Raw genomic sequence first — 26457 nt, 5'->3', positions numbered from 1 at the left:
GACATTTGCCACAACTCCACCCTTTCCACGTCCCACATCTTTCCTCATCACCATCATTCCCCCTCATGTCACCATTGCTAACCCCATGCTCATCTTCCCACTTCCTTTTCCCTTTATCTTGCTGTCTCTGGAATGCCTGCTCCATCTCTAAAGAGATCTCCATTATCCATGATGTCGTCTTATCTTTCTCCCTCCAGTTCCTGACTCTCTAAGACCTGGATCCCTTTTGTTTTGTCTGACATTGCCTCTACAGCTTCCTTCTTACGAAGGCCTGTCCTTCTCTCACATTGCCTATACTGGATTGGACTTGCTGCTTCCAACCCCTTCCTCCTCTTGAACAGCACTGCCTCTGACTTGTCTTTCGTACCTCTCCATGTTGCTGTCATCTTTTGTCCACTCAGCTCCGCCCACTGATCCTCTTGTCTGGTTCCTCTGTCTCTTCCTCGCATCACAATCTCACATGCATATTCTCGGTAACTTCCATGTTGATGACCCATCCAGCTCTCTGTAGTTGCACGTTTCCTTGTCCTCACCTCTTCATTCAACCTGCAGCTGTGGCTCAACTCTCCTGGTCACCCAAAGGGCCCTTCACTTGACTTGGTCTTGCCAAGCATTGCTCTGTCCCTGATTTCTCTGTTGCTGAGTTTGAAGATAGCAGGCTCTCTCTTAATTAGTGGAAGCATTATCTGAAGATAGCAGGCCCTCTCTTAATTAGTGGAAGCATTGTCTGCTACAAAGAAGTCATGCATTCTTTAGTGATCTGAAGCAACTAGATCCAAACTATTTTATTGGCTATGCTGAGTGCACCAAACTGTCTGCAGTCTAAGATGACATATTTAGCTTTTACCTGTTTTCACTGAAAACATGTGCTGTATCCATTCTGGACTAATGTTTTCTGTCATTTTAAAAATACTTCTTTAATAAGGAGCTATTTTTCAAGTGAATTGTAGAGAGAGTTTTACTAATCTTAAAACCTTAAATTTTGAACATGAATGACAGACTGAATAAAGATGGGAAGATATTATATTAGAAATTTTAGTAAAATATGGATATGAATTTACATCAGTCCAACCCTTATTTACCGTAGCTTTTAGGTGGCTGTAAACTTGATGTTCCAAGGACTGGGTATAAGACAGGTATGGGGTGCCTATTTGGAATTTTCAGTAGGGTTTCTTATAGTTGGCAGGTGGACTGAGCCTCATGCATGGGTGTAGGAGACAGTTCAGGCAACTGGGAGATGGATCATCTCAAAAGGTATTTGGTATGTGGGAGTTGGTCTGCAAGTGGATGTTCAGATGAGAAAAATGGAGGGAATTAGCATCCTGAAGGCATGTTGTTATGCTCTTATCTAGAAAGATAGGAATGTTCTGTCTTCTGGGGAGAGGAAGGTTGGATGGGGGAATATTCAGGAGCCTAACGGAGGATCTAAAGGAGGGATATGAAGGGGTTGGTTTGCTTGTAGATGATCATAAGGGTTTGGTAGGTGGGAAGTGTAGTGAGAAGGAAGAATAAAGTTGTGACAAACTCACTTCTGTACTTTCTTGGTGCAATTGACTGAGGAAAAGCATACTTGTTTGCTAAGTATTAAGGGTTGTGTACATAGTGTTAAAATTATATTGTGGCTTTTTAGTGTATTGTTTAATATTTTCAAAATATTAAACAGTATACTGATTGATGGAGAAATGTTTGGGTTGTTTTTTTGTCTTGAGGAAAGTCTGTCTCTTAGGGTCTATTCAGCAACCTTTACTTGAGTGAGTTTCACAGTATCAGGCCCTATAAATGTTTTGGTTCTGTATAATAATCTGGAGTGACCAAGATCAGGAATAAAAACTGGTGTGAAGAATTCAGTGTACTGAACACCAGATGGTGCTCTTGCATGACAACTAGAATAGATAGTATTTTTAGAGGCATAGTACTGTCTTCTATGTGGCTTAATAATTAGGAGGAAACATGAATGTTTCTAGTTAAGCTGTGCCTAAGAAGTTTTACTGTTTTTACAAATAGTGTCAAACATTGCTCCCTGCATGCCACCTTGAACCAGTGGCTGAGCTGGATGATCTTACTTACATGAGCAAAATAAGAGTTCAACCACTCATTGTAAAAAAAGCAAGGTCAACCTTGTTAAGAAATCAGGGGTTAACCATGCTTTATTACAGTGGGTATTAAATATAGCTATTCCTGTTCACCCCAGAGGATCAGTCATTTTAAACAATGGCTTGAAGGGGTCAGGTTTGTCACTTGTCAAACATGGCAGAATTTTTTTTAGTTAATTCTAGAGTTATACCTCTTCATTGTAGTCTCTTGCAGAATTGGATGGTTTATCAGTAGATGCTAGGTTTCAGAGTAACAGCCGTGTTAGTCTGTATTCGCAAAAAGAAAAGGAGTACTTGTGGCACCTTAGAGACTAACCAATTTATTTGAGCATAAGCTTTCATGAGCTACAGCTCACTTCATCGGATGCTAGTTTTCAGGTTTTAATGAAAACGGTATCTATGCTAAGTTGAGGTAACTGATGGTGACTCTTCAGGGGGATAGTTTTCATAAGTGGTGTTGGATTAAATTGGGCAAGCTCTTACAAAGTTAAGGTGGATGCCATCTCCTGTGAGGACGTATATGTCATGTCAGCTTTGGCTTTTTAAGTTTTTAGTCCTCTAGCTCAGTGGTTCTCAAAGCTGGTCCGTTGCTTGTTCAGGGAAAGCCCAAGGGCCAGGCCTGTTTGTTTACCTGCCGCGTCCGCAGGTTCGGCCGATCGCGGCTCCCACTGGCCTGGGGGAAGCGGCACGGGCCAAGGGACGTGCTGGCTGCCCTTCCTGCAGCCCTCATTGGCCTGGAGCGGTGAACTGCGGCCAGTGGGAGCCGCGATCGGCCAAACCTGCGGATGTGGCAGGTAAACAAACTGGCCCGGCCACCACGGGCTTTCCCTGAACAAGCGGCGGATCGGCTTTGAGAATCACTGCTGTAGTTAGTAGTGTCAGGAGTGGGGAAGTTTAAGGGGAGATCTCTTCTCTCTTCCAGATCTCTAAAACTTCCTGGGTGTTGGGGCCAACAAGCTCCTATCTGTTACCTGCTACAGTGGATTCCTCCTCCTTCCCCTCCACCCCACCAGCTATGTGTGCTCTTTGCCCCTTACACATAGGAGGAAGCACACCAAGATGCAACATGCCGTCTGTGAAGAAAGCGGGTGATATTGGTGGTGGTGTTATGACTATTATGTGTTCCTTTGATTGTTATGATGGGGTTCTGCCATGTAGAGCCAAGGAGACAAGTGTGTAATAGCCAGAAGAAGGAGCTGAAAGGGAAACTGCTAGCTACCTGCAGCCCCTTGCGGCATGAGTGATAAGCTGCAGGGGCAAACGTTTGACTCACTCTATAGAGTGACATTTGGCAGCCATTGCCAGTGGGACCTCAGCAGAGTTTATGGGTAACGGAGGGTGGGCACTGCATGTGTATGTGGTATTATAGGGGGAACAAGCAGCGACCTCTGTTAGGTTGCCCAACACTTTCCATTGTAGACGATTCTGCATCCTTATTTTTGAGGAGCTCTAATACTCTGTTTGCAGTCAGGCTGTGGGTATTCATCAGGCAGACTCTCCTCAGGCTACAGAAGTGCCTTTTCTTTATCCCATGAAATTCCCCTAGTTTCAGCCCCCTTGTCCATATACATCATGATAGTCTTTAATTACATGATCTACATGTGATTTTTTTCCTACCAGATTCCTGGCTCATTCAGTTCAAAGGATGGACACACAAGGGGGCTGAATTAAGGTTACACAGGCAGCTATAAATTTGGCATTTCCTAACTTTTAGTTGCTTGACTTATCAGCCTAAATAATGTTTTTGTACGCAGAAGAACTGTTAACAATCTGTAGGCCTTTATCTAGCTTTGCCTGGTTTTAGGCCAAGAGCCATGGGACATGACATGTGATGTGTGAGCCTTGCTCTCAAGTCAGGCAGAGCAGTGCATTGCTGAGGGGAATGTGACCTTATTTTGAGGACTGTTGTTAGTTACAATGTTTTCATGATGGAAAGCTAAAACAGAATTAATTAAAGCAGAACTTGCTGAAAATCATAAGCTTAATATTTAACGTTCCACTTTGTTCTTTCCCTTGAGTTTTAGAAATGGCTGGTTGAAGAATAGTGTGCATGATTCTTTAATGGAAAGACATAAAATGAACAACTCTTAGGTTGCCTTAATATGGTGCATTTTTAAAATTGGTACAATAAATTATATGCAGCTTTTCATTCGATGTGCGTCTTATGAATAGTCCATTAAAGTCAGCATTCCCACAGTATGAATTTACTGAATGGGCTGATTCTTCTCTGTTTTGTGAATGATGGCAAGGGAAAAGCTTTGCTTAGTCAAGGGAAAAAGGACCAACGCGGCTACAACAACACTGCATAAGGGGGAAAGCTTCCTCTCCTCCTCTCTTTTAACAACCCCCTCTTCCCCCCCGGGGTGGTTGTGTACTACAGTTTGGGTCTTATTTATGCCTTATGAAGACTCGCCAGTGTTGTAGCATGTGTGTAACTGCAACTTGTGTGGGTGGTATTCTGACTGATGATTTGAGCCACTATGTTTTTTTTAAAGTAGAGATTCTGTTTCTAATGAAAAAAAGAAAAGGAGTACTTGTGGCACCTTAGAGACTAACCAATTTATTACAGCATAAGCTTTCGTGAGCTACAGCTCACTTCATCAGATGCATATCGTGGAAACTGCAGCAGACTTTATATATACACAGAGAATATGAACCAATACCTCCTCCCACCCCACTGTCCTGCTGGTAATAGCTTATCTAAAGTGATCATCAGGTGGGCCATTTCCAGCACAAATCCAGGTTTTCTCACCCTCCACCCCCCCACACAAATTCACTCTCCTGCTGGTGATAGCCCATCCAAAGTGACAACTCTTTACACAATGTGCATGACAATCAAGTTGGGCTATTTCCTGCACAAATCCAGGTTTTCTCACATCCCCCCCACCCCCATACACACACAAACTCACTCTCCTGCTGGTAATAGCTCATCCAAACTGACCACTCTTCAAGTTTAAATCCAAGTTAAACCAGAACATCTGGGGGGGGGGAGGGGTAGGAAAAAACAAGAGGAAACAGGCTACCTTGCATAATGACTTAGCCACTCCAAGTCTCTATTTAAGCCTAAATTAATAGTATCCAATTTGCAAATGAATTCCAATTCAGCAGTTTCTCGCTGGAGTCTGGATTTGAAGTTTTTTTGTTTTAAGATAGCGACCTTCATGTCTGTGATTGTGTGACCAGAGAGATTGAAGTGTTCTCCGACTGGTTTATGAATGTTATAATTCTTGACATCTGATTTGTGTCCATTTATTCTTTTACGTAGAGACTGTCCAGTTTGACCAATGTACATGGCAGAGGGGCATTGCTGGCACATGATGGCATATATCACATTGGTGGATGTGCAGGTGAACGAGCCTCTGATAGTGTGGCTGATGTTATTAGGCCCTGTGATGGTGTCCCCTGAATAGATATGTGGGCACAATTGGCAACGGGCTTTGTTGCAAGGATAAGTTCCTGGGTTAGTGGTTCTGTTGTGTGGTATGTGGTTGTTAGTGAGTATTTGCTTCAGGTTGCGGGGCTGTCTGTAGGCAAGGACTGGCCTGTCTCCCAAGATTTGTGAGAGTGTTGGGTCATCCTTTAGGATAGGTTGTAGATCCTTAATAATGCGTTGGAGGGGTTTTAGTTGGGGGCTGAAGGTGACGGCTAGTGGCGTTCTGTTATTTTCTTTGTTAGGCCTGTCCTGTAGTAGGTAACTTCTGGGAACTCTTCTGGCTCTATCAATCTGTTTCTTTACTTCTGCAGGTGGGTATTGTAGTTGTAAGAAAGCTTGACAGAGATCTTGTAGGTGTTTGTCTCTGTCTGAGGGGTTGGAGCAAATGCGGTTGTATCGCAGAGCTTGGCTGTAGACGATGGATCGTGTGGTGTGGTCAGGGTGAAAGCTGGAGGCATGCAGGTAGGAATAGCGGTCGGTAGGTTTCTGGTATAGGGTGGTGTTTATGTGACCATTGTTTATTAGCACTGTAGTGTCCAGGAAGTGGATCTCTTGTGTGGACTGGACCAGGCTGAGGTTGGTGGTGGGATGGAAATTGTTGAAATCATGGTGGAATTCCTCAAGGGCTTCTTTTCCATGGGTCCAGATGATGATGTTTCTAATGCTTTGACGTCATTAAATTAAAAGGAGAGTGGCTTCTCAAAAGAAGAATATTCTGTCCTGTCAACCTTTTCACATGGTCAGGCAGCAACTTTCACTCAGTCTCTGTTACTGTGACACTTTTGCTGAAGTCTCTGGGCCAGATTCTGGGCCAGTTACACTGGTATAAATCCAACATAACTGAGTTGAAATGAACTGGACCTACTGTAGATTAAATGCATTGATTTTAATAGGATTCTGGACTGGAATTATGCTGTAATAATTGAGAGCAGAATCTGGCCCTCTACTAATATTAAGCTAGAGATGAGACCAAGCTGAATATAAAAACATACAAGGAATGATAGCCATCAATTTTGGTCAGTAAACTGCCTTTCTTGGTCTTCTCCCCAATCTTTGCTTTTTAAAAAGGTTGTTTCTTACAGGAGATTACTCATCAATGGAAGAAACTCCTTGTGCTATAAGAAGTGATTACAGAAATAGAAACACAAAATAAATTAAAAAAAAAACATAAATATAAGATCAGGTGCTAACAGATTAAAATGTGAGTTCAACAAAGCAAAACAAAATTCTGGATTGTCCAAACAAAATACTGTGTGTGAATAGTGATTAGCGTAATACAAGAGTCACTCAATCTGAATAAAAAGAAAAGGAGGACTTGTGGCACCTTAGAGACTAACAAATTTATTTGAGCATAAGCTTTCGTGAGCTACAGCTCACTTCATCGGATGCATCCGATGAAGTGAGCTGTAGCTCACAAAAGGTTATGCTCAAATAAATTTGTTAGTCTCTAAGGTGCCACAAGTCCTCCTTTTCTTTTTGTGAATACAGACTAACACGGCTGCTACTCTGAAATCAATCTGGATAATGGCTCATAATAAGAGTGAGCAAACAATGGATTTGCTTGGTTCACTGGCAGTTCTGAAAAATAATAATAAAATCATGTTGGGGCCTTTTAAACTGGTTTTAATAGAAGTTAAGGAAATTTGGAAACAAAGGGTGAGATTCACAAGGGATATAGGCACATTTCACGGGGGGTGGTTGTCTCCTACCCACCATTAACTCAGTAGCTCAGTGGTTAGGGCACTCACCCAGGACGTGGGAGGAAGGACTGGAACTTGGCTGTCTTCCCTCCCAAATTAGTGCCCGAACTACCAGGCTATAGTCATTCTCTCGCTCTCTGGCTGAACGAGTATTTAATTGTTTATACCAAGTGGAGCAGCTTCCACAGGAGAGATTGAGGATCACCTAGAATATATTCCTATAGCCTGTGGTTAGGGCACTCACCTGAGAAGTGGGGGACAAGAGTTCAAGTCCCTGCCTCACATCAGGCAAAAGGGGGTTTAGACCCTGGGTCACTCACATCCTGGATGAGTGCTCTAACCACTTGGCCATTGGATACAAGGGGGTCCTTCTCCTCCTTCTTGGTTTTGTGAATGGCACCTCAGCCTTTGTTAATCTAGCCAGAAATATCAAAATGTGTCATTTCAGAAATGAAAAAATAAACCATGTCACAGTTCAAGGCTGCTGCCCCTATATTCTGCCTCTGTAGTCCAGCAAGGGCACCTACTCTCAGGCTTCTGGCTCCTCTGGTTGTCACCTCTCTTGGGTGGTGACTTGTCTTACCTCCTTCTGTCCAGAGTATTTGTAGGCTGCACAGCTTCCTGATTGTACTGTGAATTCACCTGGAAAGTCAGGCTGCCTAAGCGGGCCTGCTTTGCTTTCCTCCTCAACAACAGTTAACAGTGCAATTACCATAGTTATAAGTTACCACATAGTATTTCCTCTGCAAGCCTACTTTATTCTTAAGGTAAAAAAGCATTACAGAGAAAACATGAATAAAAGAACCTACACAAGTGCTAATAAGCTTACTAGACATCACTCCACCTCTGACATTGGCTCTGGCGGGAGCAGTCCTTCGACATCGTACCCAAAGGGTTTCCTTTATGGTCACCAGCTCATCACAGCTTTAGCTCAAAACAAGCACCCAGTCTTATGGGGCCTCAGTAGGCCAATTCATCCATTACTTCCCTAAGAATTGGAGCCCTTGATGGCCTAGAGGTCTTGTCTGTTGGCTGGTTCAGGAAGAAGGCCCTGAGCCAGTTTAAAATCAATTTGGCTATTTATCCAAAAATCCTTTCTTTGTCTGTTGGTCACTGTAGAAAGCAGTTTGGACTAGTTACTTACCTCTCCAGGGAGGTGGCGTCAAAGGGCTGAACAGAGGAAATATATTAGCATCCCCCTCCTACTAGAAAAGATACAGACAATGCCACAATAACATAAACACAATTGCATTTTGAGAACGGGCCCCAAAGGTATTGACCCTAATTCAGTAAGGTTTAACTTAACTCAGTAAACTTTATCTTAATTCCATAGGGTTTGATCAGGATATTGTCAGTCTGTCACAAACCATTTCAACATTTCTGATTTCTTTTTTTTTAACCAAACTTAATTGCCAAAACTGACCCAAATTCATGAAATGTTGTGGTCAATACAAAATTTTGCATTTCAGCAAATTAATTTCATCTAAAAAATGTTGTCCAGCGCTACTCATCATCTGCTGTGGGGTTCCACTGCACTCTCTCACTTATGAGTTGTGAAAGGTTGACCTTTCCTTGCTATAGTGTTTCTCAAGTGACTTTTGCTTTGTATGTGAACATATTAAATTAATGTTCCCCCCTGTCATAAATATAAAGGGAAGGGTAAACCCCTTTGAAATCCCTCCTGGCCAGGGGAAAGCTCCTCTCACCTGTAAAGGGTTAAGAAGCTAAAGGTAACCTCGCTGGCACCTGACCAAAATGACCAATGAGGAGACAAGATACTTTCAAAAGCTGGGAGGAGGGAGAGAAACAAAGGGTCTGTGTCTGTCTGTAGTCGTCTTGGCCAGGGACAGAACAGGAATGGAGTCTTAGAACTTTTAGTAAGTAATCTAGCTAGGTATGTGTTAGATTATGATTTCTTTAAATGGCTGAGAAAAGAATTGTGCGGAATAGAATAACTATTTCTGTCTGTGTATCTGTTTTGTAACTTAAGGTTTTGCCTAGAGGGGTTCTCTATGTTTTTGAATCTAATTACCCTGTAAGATATCTACCATCCTGATTTTACAGGGGGGATTTCTTTATTTCTATTTACTTCTATTTTTTTATTAAAAGTCTTCTTGTAAAACACTGAATGCTTTTTCATTGTTCTCAGATCCAAGGGTTTGGGTCTGTGGTCACCTATGCAAATTGGTGAGGCTTTTTATCCAACATTTCCCAGGAAAGGGGGGGTGCAAGTGTTGGGAGGATTGTTCATTGTTCTTAAGATCCAAGGGTCTGGGTCTGTAGTCCCCTAGGCAAATTGGTGAGGCTTTTTACCAAACCTTGTCCAGGAAGTGGGGTGCAAGGTTTTGGGAAGTATTTTGGGGGGAAAGACACGTCCAAACAGCTCTTCCCCAGTAACCAGTATTAGTTTGGTGGTGGTAGCGGCCAGTCCAAGGACAACGGGGGGGAATATTTTGTACCTTGGGGAAGTTTTGACCTAAGCTGGTAAAGATAAGCTTAGGAGGTTTTTCATGCAGGTCCCCACATCTGTACCCTAGAGTTCAGAGTGGGGGAGGAACCTTGACACCCCCCATCCCTCAAAAAACCCAAAATGTATGCAATGGTAAGTTGTGCGGTAAATAAGAGTGGGTTTTTGCATGTTCAGTGCATTGCTAAATTAGCTTCCCAAGCATGTACAAATCAGTGTACATTTGTTTTGAATATTGCTTAAAGTGCTGCTACTGTTTTTTAAAAATAAAGTTCTGTGCAAATAAATTATCCCTGTCCCCTCCCCGAGCTGGAAAGTGTTCACAACTTGGTAAAATCAAAACCACTGGAAGATCCAAAGGCATCTCCAAAGGTAATTGGACCACCTTCAGTTGGTGAGAGAAAGCTTTCTCTCACAGAAGTTTGTCCAGTGAAAGATACCACCCACCTTGTCTCTCCTTAGCAATACTTTGAAAGAGCAGTGGTCGTTGTTCATGCTGCTATTTGCTCATTACTAGTGATAGGCAACTCTCCTTGAGCAAGGCTGGCTGAGAACAGTGCATGAATATTGGCATAGCATGTACTTCGGAATCACAAGCCTCAGTGCTCTCCCCCCAAAGCCCACTTGACTGTAATGTTGGTACTTGCTCTAAGCAGCGTCTATTCTCTTGTGGCTGCCCTCAACCTGTGGAGGCTGTCTGGCTCAGTAAAAATTCAGGCACGTAATTAACTGAACTGTCATGCTAGAGTAAAATATACAACTTGTTAATGACTAATGTGTGTATTGTTTGCCTCTTCCTCCTCTTCAGTACAGTGTTAACACCTATTATATCCATACAATGGACTTCCATCTATTTATATTAGCCAATGTGATAATGTTAATCAGAATGAAATAAGAATTAATTGAGAATTTCTTCACCTTGCATTTATGACTTTGATACCCTGACTTTGAGTTAGTTGTTTAAGTAACTCCTGCTTCTACTGGGGGATTTATAAGACTTTCACCGGTAGACCTTCTTTCCTTGATACTTATCTCTTGAACATGTAGTAACTGCAAACACTCTACGTGAGGGCTCCATTCACCAGGGATTCCTTTGGCCTAGAAATGTTGGAAGTGCAGACTGAAGCTACTGTTTCTAGTGTGGTAGTTCATTATGTAGAGCAGTGATCAAATATTGTTTAAAGTAATCTGTTGGTTTTTTTTTCCATAAAATGTTTAATAATAAGGATGTAACTTGGTAAAACAAGAATGAAAAAGTGTCTCTAGGACAATATTCTTCAATGAAGATGTAAATAAATATTTCAAAAATTAACCTAGAAAAATATTCGTATCCAGTTTAATAGCATCACTGATTTCAGTTAAATTTAATTATTGTTTGAGAATAGTCTGTGGAGAGTAATCCAACAATGATGGTGGATGCAGTGTTGTTGTAGCTGTGTCGGTCCCAGGTTATTAGCGAGACAAGGTGAGTGTGGTAATATCTTTTACTGGACCAACTTCTGTTGGTGAGAGAGACAAACTTTGGAGCTTACACAGAGCTCATCTTCTGGTCTGGGAAACTTACTCAGACCTTGTCTACACTACAGGTTACTTTAGTATAACATTGTAACTTGTTGTAACTTATGTGATTAAACCACATGCCCCTGAGCAACATAAGTTATACCGACCTAAGCGCTGGTGTAGACAGCTTCTCCTGCTGACATAGCTACCGCCTCTCTTGGCAGCAGGAGTTTATTAAGCTGACGGGAGAGCTCTCTCCTTTTGGCTTAAAGCGTCTCCACCACAAATGCTACAGTGGCGCAGCTGTGCTGCTGTAAGTGCTGTAGTGCGGATGTAGCCTCAGGCTATCTCTACACTGCACTTTTGTCATTAAAGCTTTTGTCGGTCAGGGGTGTGAAAAAAAATCCAAACACCCCGACCGACAAAAGTTTTGACAAAATATGCCTCACTGGGAGTGGTTTTATTTTGCCAACAGCAGATCTCTCTCCTGCCAGCATCAAGTGGCTACACTGTGCCGTGCCACCGTAAGGTAGGCAGTATACACATAGCCTCAGAAAGTTACAGCTAAATGCAATTTGGAACAGATTGTTTAGCATAAGTGGTTAACACACATTTCAAGGGACCATTCAAGTTGAAGTGGCCCATTTACACCCCTCCAGTCATAGGGAAGAAAGGAGTGTGGGAGAGTACCTGGCGGGAGGGTTGTTAGTGGGTTATAGATTGTTTGTAATAAACCATAAATCCAGTGTGTCTGTTCAGTCCATAATTTTTAGTGTCTAGTAAAGTTTGAATTTAAGATAATCTTTTGAAAGTGGTATTGTGCAGGTTTCCTTTGAGGATGAGGACTGATAGGTCAAATATAGAGTGATTGCTTTGTGAAAAGTGATGGAGTCTAGCTTAGGTTCCTTTCATTCTGTGACGAATGTACAGGGACTCTCAAAAGTTTACCTGATAAAGTTGAGGGCTCTTTGATTGTTCTTCTGTGTGTATAAAACACATCTTCCTGGGATGAATTATTGCTTCAAACATACTTGATAGGTAGGTAGAGTGTATATTACTTTTGTGATTCTGATTCATAGGTTATTTCGCAAATTTGTTCTCCTGTCTGGGTGAGTAATCTTCTGAACAACATGACTTTAAGCATACACTGAACCTTATACCTGAAATCATAAATACTTTTTTGAAAAAAGTCCTACCTGACAATAAGGCTGCCATTACTTTATGGGGAGATTTTTTTGGCAGGGAAGGGGGATTGGAATTCTTGAACTGCGGTCTGTGATCAATCCACAACCTGAGCTTTACTCCTTGAAAAATATTCTCTCGTTGTTCATCAGTATTGGAAAATGGTTTGAAGTCTAACACTGCTACACTGTGGATTAATGAAAGGATCCATGCTTAAGATAAGTTTCCGTCTTTATATTCATTCATTAACTAAACAGCATCTCCGGGGGGGATGTGGTGCAAAGCAAATCCAATGGCTAGTGTTGTTGCTCTCATGCCACCTCATGAATCTTGGCTGATGACATGCAGAAGCATTTTCTGCATAAGTGGTTAATATAATCTATCTTCTGTCTTCATAACAGAAAAATTATTCAGGCAACTTTTTCCCCTTCTTGCACGTATTTTTTTCCCCTGCTTGAGTTTAGCTGGCTGTTACAGTTTACATGGCAGTTTACTTTGCATTTCCTGTTAAGCTTTGCCTCAGCTTCCTAAAAATGGGCTGATTTTTTAGGTGTACACTGCACCCTCTTCATAAGGCATCCTTGGGGGCCTAATAATAATTTTGAGTCGTGAAGGAATAGTGTTACAATGTTTGGGCACGGTAGCAATGCTGTACTTGTGGTGGAGGCACTTCCATTATAACCTTCCCCCCAGGTGCTTATAACTCTTGTGCTGAGATTTTGCAGGCATGTTTTTACCTAACGTGTACAATTTTAAAATGGCAAAATACAATTCTGTTTTTCTTCTTGTTGTCTGAACTTGAGGAAATGGGGTGTGTCTGGTTTTCAAGGTTTTAACTCTATATTTTATTCTCAGTGGAAAAAGACTAAAGAGGTAGAGAAGTCTGTGCTGTCCAACCATTTTGACCAAAGCAGGAAGTCTGTCTGGTTCTACAGAATGGTGGTAGTTTGGGTTTTTTCAGTTTGCTTTTCAAAATAACTAGGGAACAAAAACTATGTTAAAAGTGTTATGGTTGCAAAGATAAACACTCAAAATTAGGAAATACAAGAGGTTCAGTTATGAGATTATTGTCCCTTCATATTGAAAGCTTCAATCCTGTAGCAATTAAAAAAGCTATATTAACCATGTAATCTGAGTTACAAGAGCCTTTGGTGTCTTTTTAAGCACTCCTATTAAAAAAAACAACAACACCACACTCCTCCCCTCCCTTTTTGTTGGATTCAGATTATACTGCGTCCAAAGAGACACCCCCACCCTCTCCCAAGTGTAGTTGAAGTGCAATAAACGTTCTCCCAATCTGTCAGTGTCTGGAAGGAATACATCCTGATGACAAGCAGCCAGCTGGACAGATTTTTAGATAGAAAATTGAGAGAAGTCCCTGTTTCATTCAGACCCAGTAAATTGTAATGTCTGTAGGCGTTGATTCTGTTTCCCATTTTTATACCATTTGTCTTCAATTACAGCTGTGTTTCTAGAGCTGAAATAAGAGACCACCTCAGAGATGAAATTTTAACATTTCAAAAAATATGTATTGGCAAGTAAGTTTAATCTTTCTGAAATTCAGCTACAGAATGCTACTATAAAGCAGGCAACAATGCAAATGTGAGTTTCTCTGTAGTCAAACAAGCATAAATTAAAATTGTAGAGGCAGAGTATTAGACGTTGTGCCAGGTGACTGCTTTCTCTCTCATGCATGCAGTCAATTCACTATGCTGCAAAATAGTCTAATGCACAGGATAATCTGCTGATTTAAAAAAAAAATTAAATTTCAATTTGATGGCTCATCTCACTGATGAAGTTACTCTGTCGTGGAGCATTAACACTGGCTTTACTACTGGAAACCTTTTTAATAACTCCTTTGACTGAAGATCTTACCAAAACCCTATTCATTGGCTCCCATACGCTTGAAGAATGTAAGTATTTGCTCCAGGTTTATTCCCCTCCTAACTAAGGGCTTGTCTACATCATGCAGCTTTTAGCGACAAGGCTGTGTCGACAGCCTTGTCACTAAAAGTCAGCGTGTGTGAATACTCTTTTGCGGTATTTTGTCGGCACTTTTGCTGACAAAATATTTCCAGCCCTATAGGCGGCATAAACTTTGTCAGCAGGAGAGCACTCCTGCCGACAAAGCTGTGTTCACACTGCTGCTTGCGTCGGCAAAACTTTTCTTTTGCGGGGGGGCTTTTTTAAGTACCCACGAAAGACAAAAGTTTTGGCGACAACTGTGCAGTGTAGACAAACACTAAGGCTGTGTCTACGCTGAAGTACTTCAATGTAGACACTCACTGCAGCACAGGAGGGATTCTCCCATCACTGTAATTACTCCCCGTCTCTGAGAGGCAGTAGCTAAATTGATGGAACAATTCTTCTGTGTGTGGAGTTTTTGCACCCCTGGGTGATGTAGCTGGGTCAACCTAACTTTTCAGTGGAGACCTGTAGAGCCCTGCATGGATACAAGATTTATATCCACAGCCACGCCGGAGGAGCTGCCCGTGCTGGCTCCTGCGAGCGGCAACCTGACATGCTGCTGCTTTCACCGCTGCGGATCCTGGCCTGGTTGCAGGCCGTGGCCCTGCTGGTTTCGCTCATTGTCGCTAGAGCCCTGCAGCTTCTCGGATATCTGCATCCATGGATATAAATTTTGTATCCGTGCAGGGATCTAGCAGCCTGGTCTACGCATCTTTAATTACTTCGATTTTGTTTGTCAGATAGCCAGTGTTTTCCAATAGGCTAATGCTCAGTAAGGATGGGGAATGACTTAGCAAATTGATTATGATAAGACTTAATGCTTATGGAAGGCTGTATACTAGGGGTACTAGGACAGAGACTCTGCCACTGATTTGTGGTGAACTTGGACATCATCCTTGACTTCACTGTGCCTCAGTTTCCCCATCTGTAAATTGGTGACAATGATATTCCCTCACCTTTGAAGTGCTTTGAGATGAGATAAAGAGTGCTTGGAAGTACTAAGTATATGTTATGTAGCATATCTCATCTTCAGACATTAAACTGGCTTGACTGTATTTGTATTCTCAGACCTGCTAGAAAAATGCTGCTTAAAACAGTTGTCTCATTTCTACAGTTCAGACTCTGAATTAGCTGCTTCTGCACAGAGACTGTAGATGCCTTCTTTGACATCCTGGGTTTTGGACCAGTAAAACATTTCCAAATGGTGCCCACAGACCAAAGAAAACCCCTGTCTGGAAACTGAGCTTCCTTTTTCATGCAGTCAAAGCCACACTGGCAGCTGAGCCCCCAAGAAGGCAGAAACACCTGTGGACAGCAGAATTGGATTTGATGTGAATGTAGTCTTGAGTGTCATGCAATTTGAGACCTTAATCTTGTTAGGAAGAGAATGTGCAGCTAGTCTGTGTGTGCAGGTGGAGGAGACATGGAAGTGAGAGTAAATCATCCATTTGGAACATGGAAGGGCTTTTCAGGATGTAAGAGGCTTCACTAGGAATCTCTGAAGTGATTTTTGAAGTTGATGGATATAAATGGGTTTGGCTTATCCTTAGGTGTACATGAATGTTTACTAGCTAGGAGTGTGTGACCCAGACACTGTGTGCTGCCAGTGGGCAGAGGGCACAGTGGGTGCCTATGGTTTTATAGGGATCTCCTGGGTCAGATATATGCATAATAGTTCACTGAAGGGTGGCATTGTGATCTCTGAGAGCCAGTAGCCCACTGGTCATCATAGTCATTGTGAAATGTATGTATGGATAATATTTAAGGAGTTATGTATCTATATGGGAGATTATGTTCTTAAGGTTTTGAAGTTAAGGTAGGTCAACAGAAAGTGACATACCTCAGAAATACTCTGTGGCCAGAGGAATTGGGGATCTACTCATTGCAGGCACAGACAAGGCTTCCTCATGCTAAAAGCAGGTAGTAGCAAGGTGCCTCACAACCCTGGGTACCCCTGGGAAGCGTCACAGAGTGGATTTCTGTTTGTGATCATCCCGTAAATGTAAATCTATACATCTAGGAACAAAGAATGTAGACTATGCTTATAAGATAGGGGACTCTATCCTGGGAAGCAGCGACTCTGAAAAAGATTTAGGGGCGGTCGTGGATAATCCTTTGAACGTGAGCTCCGACTGTGACACGGTGGCCAATAGAGCTAATGCAATCTTGGGATTCATAAACAGAGGAATCTCGAGTAGGAATAGAGAGGTTATTTTACCTCTGTGCTTGGCATTAATGTGTCCACTGCTGGCCTACTGTGTCCCGTTCTGGTGTCACACTTCAAGAAGGATGTTGATAAATTGGAGGTAGTTCGGAGAAGAGCCAGGAGAATGATTAAAGGATTACACAACATGCTTTATAGTGATAGACTCAAAGAACTCAATCTATTTAGCTTAACAAAGAGAAGGTTAAAGGGTGACTCAATTACAGTCCATAAGTATCTACATGGGGAGCACATGTATAATATAATAGGCTCTTCAGTCTAGCAGAGAAACGTATAGCATGATCCCATGGCTGGAAGTTGAAGCTAGGCATAAATTTTTAATGGTGAGAGTAATTAACCATGGGAAAAATTTACCAAGGGTCATGGTGGATTCTCCATCACTGACCATTTTAAATCAGGAGTGAATGTCTTTCTGAAAGATATTCTTTAGGAATTATTTTGGAGATGTTCTGTGATGTGTGCTATACAGAAGGTCAGACTAGATGATCACAATGGTCCCTTCTGGCCTTACAATCTATGGATCTTTCCTGCCCACTGTCCTCCCATTTTCTCTCCTACTCCCACAAATATACTTCCATATTAAATGCTATGGCATTTAGTGAAGTGAGGTGAAGTTTGGGGATGTTTTTGGGTGATAAAGATTTCTCCAAACTTCATTTTTGTCACTGCACACAACCCAGCTGTGGAACTGGGTGCTCACCACAGAAGCATTTGGGCCCCAGGTTTCTGCAGATATGCGCCTTACTTTGTCAACTTGTAGATGAAAGGAAGTACTCTTTTAGTCAACATATAGTTAGACTATGGAACTCATTATCGCAAGATGTTATTGAGGCCAAGAATTCAGTAAGATTGGATGTTTATATGGATAACCAGAATATATCCAGAGTTGTTATAGTTAATGGGTAAAATAAGAGTATTTGTAAGGGATTTAAGACCTCATATTTCAGGGTTAAAGACAAAATCTAACCTTTAGGGATGAAGATTAGATCTTCATGGGGGCAAACTATCTGATATCTTTCCACTGTAAAGGGTTATTGCATTTTCCTATGAAGTGTCTGCTTCTGGCCACTGTCAGAGACTGGAGTACTGGACTAGATGGACCATGGATCTCATGCATTATAGCAGTTCCTATGGAATCTCAATTTGGAGGTTTCCTTGGAGTATGATGATTGGTTTGGCTAATCCATTAAATCCTGTTTTTCTATAGTTCTTTTGCGTGATTTGAGGGTGAGTGGGAGAGCCATACCTCCCAGGAACTAATCTGTTTCATATTTTAACCCACTGGAGAGGTTTGGGCTTCTGGATGCACCTCTCTTGGTTTTACAGGGAGGAATTCTATTGAGAACATGTGGGATGATATATAATTACTATATGAGCATGCAAACTGGAATGTACAAAAACAGCTTGGGCAAAATATCTCACAAGTAGAGGAGATTTGAGCTTTAAAGAAGGCTCTTGAGTCACTTTCTGCCAGAGAGAAAGTATACTCATGTCTTTGGGAACCTCTGACTGTAAAAGAGACTGGCAACTAGGTTAGTTTATGCTTGGAGATTTCTGAAACCACTGAAGTCGGTCTTTCCCCTAATTTCCCATTGTAAAGAGGGCTGAATAACTTTTAAACATAAATACTTTCAATTTCCGTAACATTTTCTGTCCAGGGACCTCAAAACATTTTGAAAACCGTAAGGATTGAATCCTCACTTTTCCCAGGCCTACTAACATACCTGCATTGGCAGGTGATACTGGGGTCTACTCACCCTTCACATCCCTTTGGTAACCTGTGTTTCAGATGATAAGCAGAGGGAGCCTGCCTGCTTACCTTCTATAAAAGCAGGACAAAGATGTATGGGAAATGCACAAGGGAAAAGATGAACAAAATTGAGAGAATCTACGGAGGCGAGAGAACTAGGTGAGGGTGTGTGCTGGAGCTGAGAAATAACAGTGCAGTAGAAAGAAATTAGTGTGTAGAAACCTTTGGGGCTGTGGAGAGAGAATGAAAAGATACAGCAAGACAGATGAAGCTTAAAAGAGGCAGAAAGAGGAGAGAATGAAAAAGCATAGTTTTCTATTCAACCCCTCTATGGTAAAGCAAACAAAAGCCCTCTAGATTTTTCTCAGCCTTGGGCTGATCTGATATCCTTCCCCTGGCCCAAATCCATTTAGGATGTTTGTGCCACCCTCATTTTCATTCTGAAAGACTGACCACAATGCTCCCTCCTGTATTGATTGCTATGCCCATTTTATAGATGACAGCTTCAGATCACTAGAATTGTTTACTTACACCAGCAATGAATTTGGCCTTGAGAGGTTAAGTGCCTTGCCCAAGGATAGCTGAGTGAGCTGATGATAGAGCGAGGAGCAGAAATCTAGTCTCTTAACTGTCTTCTTTACTTGCTAGACTCAGCTCCACCTCTAAACGTCTCTTGGTGCTTAGTGAAAATTCTGGTTGTGATATTTACCTTCTTTGTATTCAGAAGGTGACAAACTTAAAAAACAAAATCCCATTTCATAGTTGCACTTGGTAAAATATATCTAGCTCTTTTTGATGGGATAATAGGCAGTTACCTATAGACTGTCAGCTTGTCAGAAAACTCATTGAACTGCAGTTATCCTAGGCCGGGGGTTTTGAAAATGGAAGTTCAATAGACTCCAGCTTTTCTACTGATCATAGCATGTTTCTTTGTACCAGGTTTCTTAAAACAAACAAGCTGGGCCTGGAAGCGTAAAAGACCCCACCCAAAAAACCTTATTGGCTTTATATATATATATTTAGTGAAATACTTCTGTGATGGATTGTATTTACTGAGGGACAACCTATCCTAAATGCTCAATTACTGAGGGACAATCTACACTCATTGCTATATTTCCTTTCCACAAGCTACTCTCAGTATAACCTTTTATGAGTGATGTACCTGAATATTTGGATGTTAATATCTAAACTGTATCATTAAATCTATTAACCTTAATTTGGGTTACTGCAGATTATGTACTATATGTATTTTATGACTTTTAAACCAAAATTTGTACTTTTGGATAATGTAAGCATTATACCCAGATGTATAAACACTCTTTCCTTAACCTGTGTATTATATAATTTTAACATTAGCTTTAATACATTTTTTTAAATCTGTTCTTTTCAATGGAGTTTGTCAGGTTAATAACACTAAATTGGAAAAGGGGAAATTTACATTCTGTTGTTAAGGAATCTTGTCTTTCCTTGGTAATATTGGCAGGAGATAAGATCCTTAAATATCTAATATAGAAGCAATATAGAGGTGTTCCATTTAATGTGGCCTTGGGCAAGATGCCTACATACTGTTTCTGTTTTTCCTGTCTCTAAAATGCAAATACTTGATTTACTTCACAAGGATTATATGAGGATTAGTTAATTTGTACGATGCTTTGCAGGCCTACAGACTTAGCACCTCTAGTGGTGTATGTGTATTTTATAGGTTTCACATAGTTGGGATTATTTTAAGATTGTTTGGTTCCCTTCTCTCTTCCTCGCCATCCCCCCTTTTCATTGTAAAATCCTTATAAGTAGCTGTTTTGATATAGATATGTAATCTGGCAATTAGTGAACGTGTAAAAATCCTGTCCTCATGATATATACGTGATTTACAATTGCATCTGTTGTAACCACATGCTATAATTATTGAAACTGGGTTACAGTATTAAGTCTGAAATTAAATGTTTGCTTATGGAGGCACTTTCAGTTTTAGAAAAACGTTACATTCTTCCTTTTATATCCACACATGATGCAACAATATTCCTAGTACAAAAGCAAAACTTTTTCTACAAATTGAAACTGTAGACCTATGTTTATTTTCAGGGGCTTATTCCAAAACAAGCATCGGACGAGTGAAGTTTAGGACATAGAAATTATCTGTCCGCTTTAAATATGAATTGTTTGACAAAGTGAGATGAATGTTAATTGTCCATTGTGTGGCCACACTACTTCAAATAATGCATGCAGTCTGTGTGACTGAGGTAAATGGAGTAACTAAAATGACAGGTTTCGGTGGTAGCCATGTTAGTCTGTATCAGCAAAAAAAGCGAGGAGTCCTTGTGGCACCTTAGACTAACAAATTTATTTGGGCACAAGCTTTCTTGGGCTAGAAGCCATTTCATCAGATGTATGAAGTAAAAGATACAGGAGCAGGTATAAATACATGAAAGGATGTGGGTTGCTTTACCAAGTGTTAGGTCAGTCTAACGAGATAAATCAATTAACAGCAGGATACCAAGGGAGGAGTAATGCGGAACGCAATGCCATCCACAGCCTCAGAAACAACTCTGACATCATAATCAAAAAGGCTGACAAAGGAGGTGCTGTTGTCGTCATGAATAGGTCGGAATATGAACAAGAGGCTGCTCGGCAGCTCTCCAACACGAGTTTCTACAAGCCATTACCCTCTGATCCCACTGAGAGTTACCAAAAGCAACTACAGCATTTGCTCAAGAAACTTCATGAAAAAGCACAAGATCAAATCCGCACAGACACACCCCTGGAACCCCGACCTGGGATATTCTATCTACTACCCAAGATCCATAAACCTGGAAATCCTGGGCGCCCCATCATCTCAGGCATTGGCACCCTGACAGCAGGATTGTCTGGCTATGTAGACTCCCTCCTCAGGCCCTACGCTACCAGCACTCCCAGCTACCTTCGAGACACCACTGACTTCCTGAGGAAACTACAATCCATCGGTGATCTTCCTGATAACACCATCCTGGCCACTATGGATGTAGAAGCCCTCTACACCAACATTCCACACAAAGATGGACTACAAGCCGTCAAGAACACTATCCCCGATAATGTCACGGCTAACCTGGTGGCTGAACTTTGTGACTTTGTCCTTACCCATAACTACTTCACATTTGGGGACAATGTATACCTTCAGATCAGCGGCACTGCTATGGGTACCCGCATGGCCCCACAGTATGCCAACATTTTTATGGCTGATTTAGAACAACGCTTCCTCAGCTCTCGTCCCCTAAAGCCCCTACTCTACTTGCGCTATATTGATGACATCTTCATCATCTGGACCCATGGAAAAGAAGCCCTTGAGGAATTCCACCATGATTTCAACAATTTCCATCCCACCACCAACCTCAGCCTGGTCCAGTCCACACAAGAGATCCACTTCCTGGACACTACAGTGCTAATAAACAATGGTCACATAAACACCACCCTATACCGGAAACCTACTGACCGCTATTCCTACCTGCATGCCTCCAGCTTTCACCCTGACCACACCACACGATCCATCGTCTACAGCCAAGCTCTGCGATACAACCGCATTTGCTCCAACCCCTCAGACAGAGACAAACACCTACAAGATCTCTGTCAAGCTTTCTTACAACTACAATACCCACCTGCAGAAGTAAAGAAACAGATTGATAGAGCCAGAAGAGTTCCCAGAAGTTACCTACTACAGGACAGGCCTAACAAAGAAAATAACAGAACGCCACTAGCCGTCACCTTCAGCCCCCAACTAAAACCCCTCCAACGCATTATTAAGGATCTACAACCTATCCTAAAGGATGACCCAACACTCTCACAAATCTTGGGAGACAGGCCAGTCCTTGCCTACAGACAGCCCCGCAACCTGAAGCAAATACTCACCAACAACCACATACCACACAACAGAACCACTAACCCAGGAACTTATCCTTGCAACAAAGCCCGTTGCCAACTGTGCCCACATATCTATTCAGGGGACACCATCACAGGGCCTAATAACATCAGCCACACTATCAGAGGCTCGTTCACCTGCACATCCACCAATGTGATATATGCCATCATGTGCCAGCAATGCCCCTCTGCCATGTACATTGGTCAAACTGGACAGTCTCTACGTAAAAGAATAAATGGACACAAATCAGATGTCAAGAATTATAACATTCATAAACCAGTCGGAGAACACTTCAATCTCTCTGGTCACGCGATCACAGACATGAAGGTCGCTATCTTAAAACAAAAAAACTTCAAATCCAGACTCCAGCGAGAAACTGCTGAATTGGAATTCATTTGCAAATTGGATACTATTAATTTAGGCTTAAATAGAGACTTGGAGTGGCTAAGTCATTATGCAAGGTAGCCTGTTTCCTCTTGTTTTTTCCTACCCCCCCCCCCCAGATGTTCTGGTTTAACTTGGATTTTAACTTGAAGAGTGGTCAGTTTGGATGAGCTATTACCAGCAGGAGAGTGAGTTTGTGTGTGTATGGGGGTGGGGGGGATGTGAGAACCTGGATTTATGCAGGAAATAGCCCAGCTTAATTGTCATGCACATTGTGTAAAGAGTTATCACTTTGGATGGGCTATCACCAGCAGGAGAGTGAATTTGTGTGGGGGGGTGGAGGGTGAGAAAACCTGGATTTGTGCTGGAAATCACTTTAGATAAGCTATTACCAGCAGGACAGTGGGGTGGGAATAGGTATTGTTTCATATTCTCTGTGTATATATAAAGCCTGCTGCAGTTTCCACGATATGCATCTGAAGAAGTGAGCTGTAGCTCACGAAAGCTTATGCTCTAATAAATTGGTTAGTCTCTAAGGTGCCACAAGTCCTCCTTTTCTTTTTAAGGGAGGAGAAATAACTTTTGAAGTGGTAAGAGAGTGGCTCATTACACACAGTTGACAAGAAGGTGTGAGTAACAGTAGGGAGAAATTAGTATTGGGGAAGTTAAGTTTAGGTTTTGTAATGACGCAACCACTTCCAGTCTTTATTCAGACTAATCTGATGGTATCTAGTTTGCAAATTAATTCCAGTTCTTCAGCTTCACTTTGGAGTCTGTTTTTGATGGTTTTTTTGTTGAAGAATTGCCACTTTGAGGTCTGTTATTGAGCGACGAGAGAGATTGAAGTGTTCTCCTACTGGTTTTTGAACGTTATGCTTCCTGATGTCAGATTTGTGTCATTTATTCTTTTGCGTAGAGACTCTGGTTTGGCCAGTGTACCTGGCAGAGGGGCATTGCTGGCACATGATGGCATATATCAGATTGGTAGATGTGCAGGTGAACGAGCCCCGGATGGTGTGGCTGATGACTTAATTTCCCCAAGACTAATTTCTCCCTACTGTTACTCACACCTTCTTGTCAACTGTCTGTAATGGGCTACTCTCTTACCACTTCAAAAGTTATTTCTCCTCCCGTGGTATCCTGCTGTTAATTGATTTATCTCGTTAGACTGTCCTAACACTTGGTAAAGCAACCCACAGCCTTTCATGTATTTATACCTGCTCCTGTATCTTTTACTTCATAGAATATCAGGGTTGGAAGGGACCTCAGGAGGTCATCTAGTCCAACCTCCTGCTCAAAGCAGGACCAATCCCCAATTAAATCATCCCAGCCAGGGCTTTGTCAAGCCTGGCCTTAAAAAATTTCTAAGGAAAGAGATTCTACCACCTCCCTAGGTAACGCATTCCAGTGTTTCACCACCCTCCTAGTGAAAAAGTTTTTCCTAATATCCAAACTAAACCTCCCCCACTGCAACTTGAGACCATTACTCCTTGTCCTGTCCTCTTCTACCACTGAGAATAGTCTAGAACCATCCTCTCTGGAACCACCTCTCAGGTAGTTGAAAGCAGCTATCAGATCCCCCGCCTCATTCTTCTCTTCTGCAGACTAAACAATCCCAGTTCCCTCAGCCTCTCCTCATAAGTCATGAGTTCCAGACCCCTAATCATTTTTGTTGCCCTTCGCTGGACTCTCTCCAATTTATCCACATCCTTCTTGTGGTGTGGGGCCCAAAACTGGACACAGTACTCCAGATGAGGCCTCACCAATGTCGAATAGAGGGGGACGATCACGTCCCTCGATCTGCTCGCTATGCCCCTACTTATACATCCCAAAATGCCATTGGCCTTCTTGGCAACAAGGGCACACTGCTGACTCATATCCAACTTCTCGTCCACTGTCACCCCTAGGTCCTTTTCCGCAGAACTGCTGCCTAGCCATTCGGTCCCTAGTCTGTAGCTGTGCATTGGGTTCTTCCGTCCTAAGTGCAGGACCCTGCACTTATCCTTATTGAACCTCATCAGATTTCTTTTGGCCCAATCCTCCAATTTGTCTCGGTCCCTCTGTATCCTATCCCTCCCCTCCAGCATATCTACCACTCCTCCCAGTTTAGTATCATCCGCAAATTTGTTGAGAGTGCAATCCACACCATCCTCCAGATCATTTATGAAGATATTAAACAAAACTGGCCCCAGGACCGACCCCTGGGGCACTCCACTTGACACCGGCTGCCAACGAGACATGGAGCCATAGATCACTACCCGTTGAGCCCGACAATCTAGCCAACTTTCTACCCACCTTATAGTGCATTCATCCAGCCCATACTTCTTTAATTTGCTGACAAGAATACTGTGGGAGACCGTGTCAAAAGCTTTGCTAAAGTCAAGAAACAATACATCCACTGCTTTCCCTTCATCCACAGAACCAGTAATCTCATCATAGAAGGCGATTAGATTAGTCAGGCATGACCTTCCCTTGGTGAATCCATGCTGACTGTTCCTGATCACTTTCCTCTTATGTAAGTGCTTCAGGATTGATTCTTTGAGGACCTGCTCCATGATTTTTCCGGGGACTGAGGTGAGGCTGACTGGCCTGTAGTTCCCAGGATCCTCCTCCTTCCTTTTTTTAAAGATTGGCACTACATTAGCCTTTTTCCAGTCATCCGGGACTTCCTCCGTTTGCCACGAGTTTTCAAAGATAATGGCCAATGGCTCTGCAATCACAGCCGCCAATTCCTTTAGCATACATCTGATGAAGTGGGTTCTAGCCCACGAAAGCTTATGCCCAAATAAATTTGTTATTCTCTAAGGTGCAACAAGGACTCCTCGTTTGTTTTTTTTTAAATTACAAGGTCATAGGAATTGCAGTACTGCACTATAACAAATTTATTTAAATGCAGTAATTGTATTATACAAGCGGCAGGCCTCTATAGGCTCAGGGATTGTTATTGCTCATATAACTAAATGCTTCCTTTCTTCGTCTTCAGTGCCGAGCTAAAGCTGTTGGAAGAAGCCACCATCTCAATCTGCAAGTCTTTAGGTGAGAGAGATTATTTTGATGTCTTCACATATTTCTGTGTTTATCAACTTTTCTGATAAATCAGTGTTCATGTAAACTTCTATGTCTGTATTTATTTAATTTTGCTCATCTGCATTTCTATAATGAGATTTTTAAAATCATATTTATCTCCAAGTGGAAGATGAAAACACATTCTACTAATCTGTGTTGCTTAAATGTAATATTATCACGTTATTCTGGGTGTTGCCAACAGACGGAAGTGACTTGGGCATAGTTATTTTAGTAATTGAGCAGACTTCTTTTAAATAATGATTTTTAAAGCATTGCCCCTTTAGAAGTAGAAGATCAGTGGACAATATATAGAGTGTCAGTGGGCAAAGATGGAGTCTAGTGTGTGATACCTGTCATGTGGAGTTGACACTTGAATTAGAAGACGAGTGCATATTCTGCTTCTCATTCTGAATTTTAATTTGATTCCCTGGATGTTTTAAGTTTTAACTTGCAACGTTAACTCTGTTCTTTACACTATAGAAACTTCTAAAATATTGAAAGGGTAACAATGCTGATAGAGAGAGATTATGCAGGGAAGAACCAGGGATGGTAGAAGGGTGAGGAATGAAATGACATTGTCACAGTCAAAAAGAAAAGGATTACTTGTGGCACCTTAGAGACTAACCAATTTATTTGAGCATGAGCTTTCGTGAGCTGTAGCTCACGAAAGCTCATGCTCAAATAAATTGGTTAGTCTCTTAAGGTGCCACAAGTACTCCTTTTCTTTTTGCGAATACAGACTAACACGGCTGTTACTCTGAAACCTGTCACAGTCAGGCACACTTTCCTGATAGTGAGATC

General features: G+C 41.9%; 1 protein-coding gene across 4 annotated transcripts in view; it reads left to right on the top strand.

Moving 5' to 3' along the window:
• The window catches only part of DYM (dymeclin), a 389895-nt gene that overhangs the window by 38670 nt on the left and 324768 nt on the right, over window positions 1–26457 (top strand). For 2 of the 4 annotated variants that reach the window (XM_073343513.2, XM_078852706.1), the window contains exons 1-2: window positions 22394–22667; window positions 25574–25626. In XM_073343513.2, the coding sequence (XP_073199614.1) occupies window positions 22399–22667; window positions 25574–25626 (322 nt within the window). In that variant the 5' untranslated portion in view covers window positions 22394–22398. Of the gene's footprint in view, window positions 1–22393; window positions 22668–25573; window positions 25627–26457 lie in introns of those variants that run through there. The other 2 variants (XM_073343514.2, XM_073343512.2) reach the window with 1 other exon arrangement.

This window comes from Lepidochelys kempii, chromosome 5 (genome assembly GCF_965140285.1).
Source record: "Lepidochelys kempii isolate rLepKem1 chromosome 5, rLepKem1.hap1, whole genome shotgun sequence".
NCBI classification, from domain to species: Eukaryota; Metazoa; Chordata; order Testudines; family Cheloniidae; genus Lepidochelys; species Lepidochelys kempii.
This window is presented reverse-complemented; position numbering and strand designations above follow the sequence as displayed.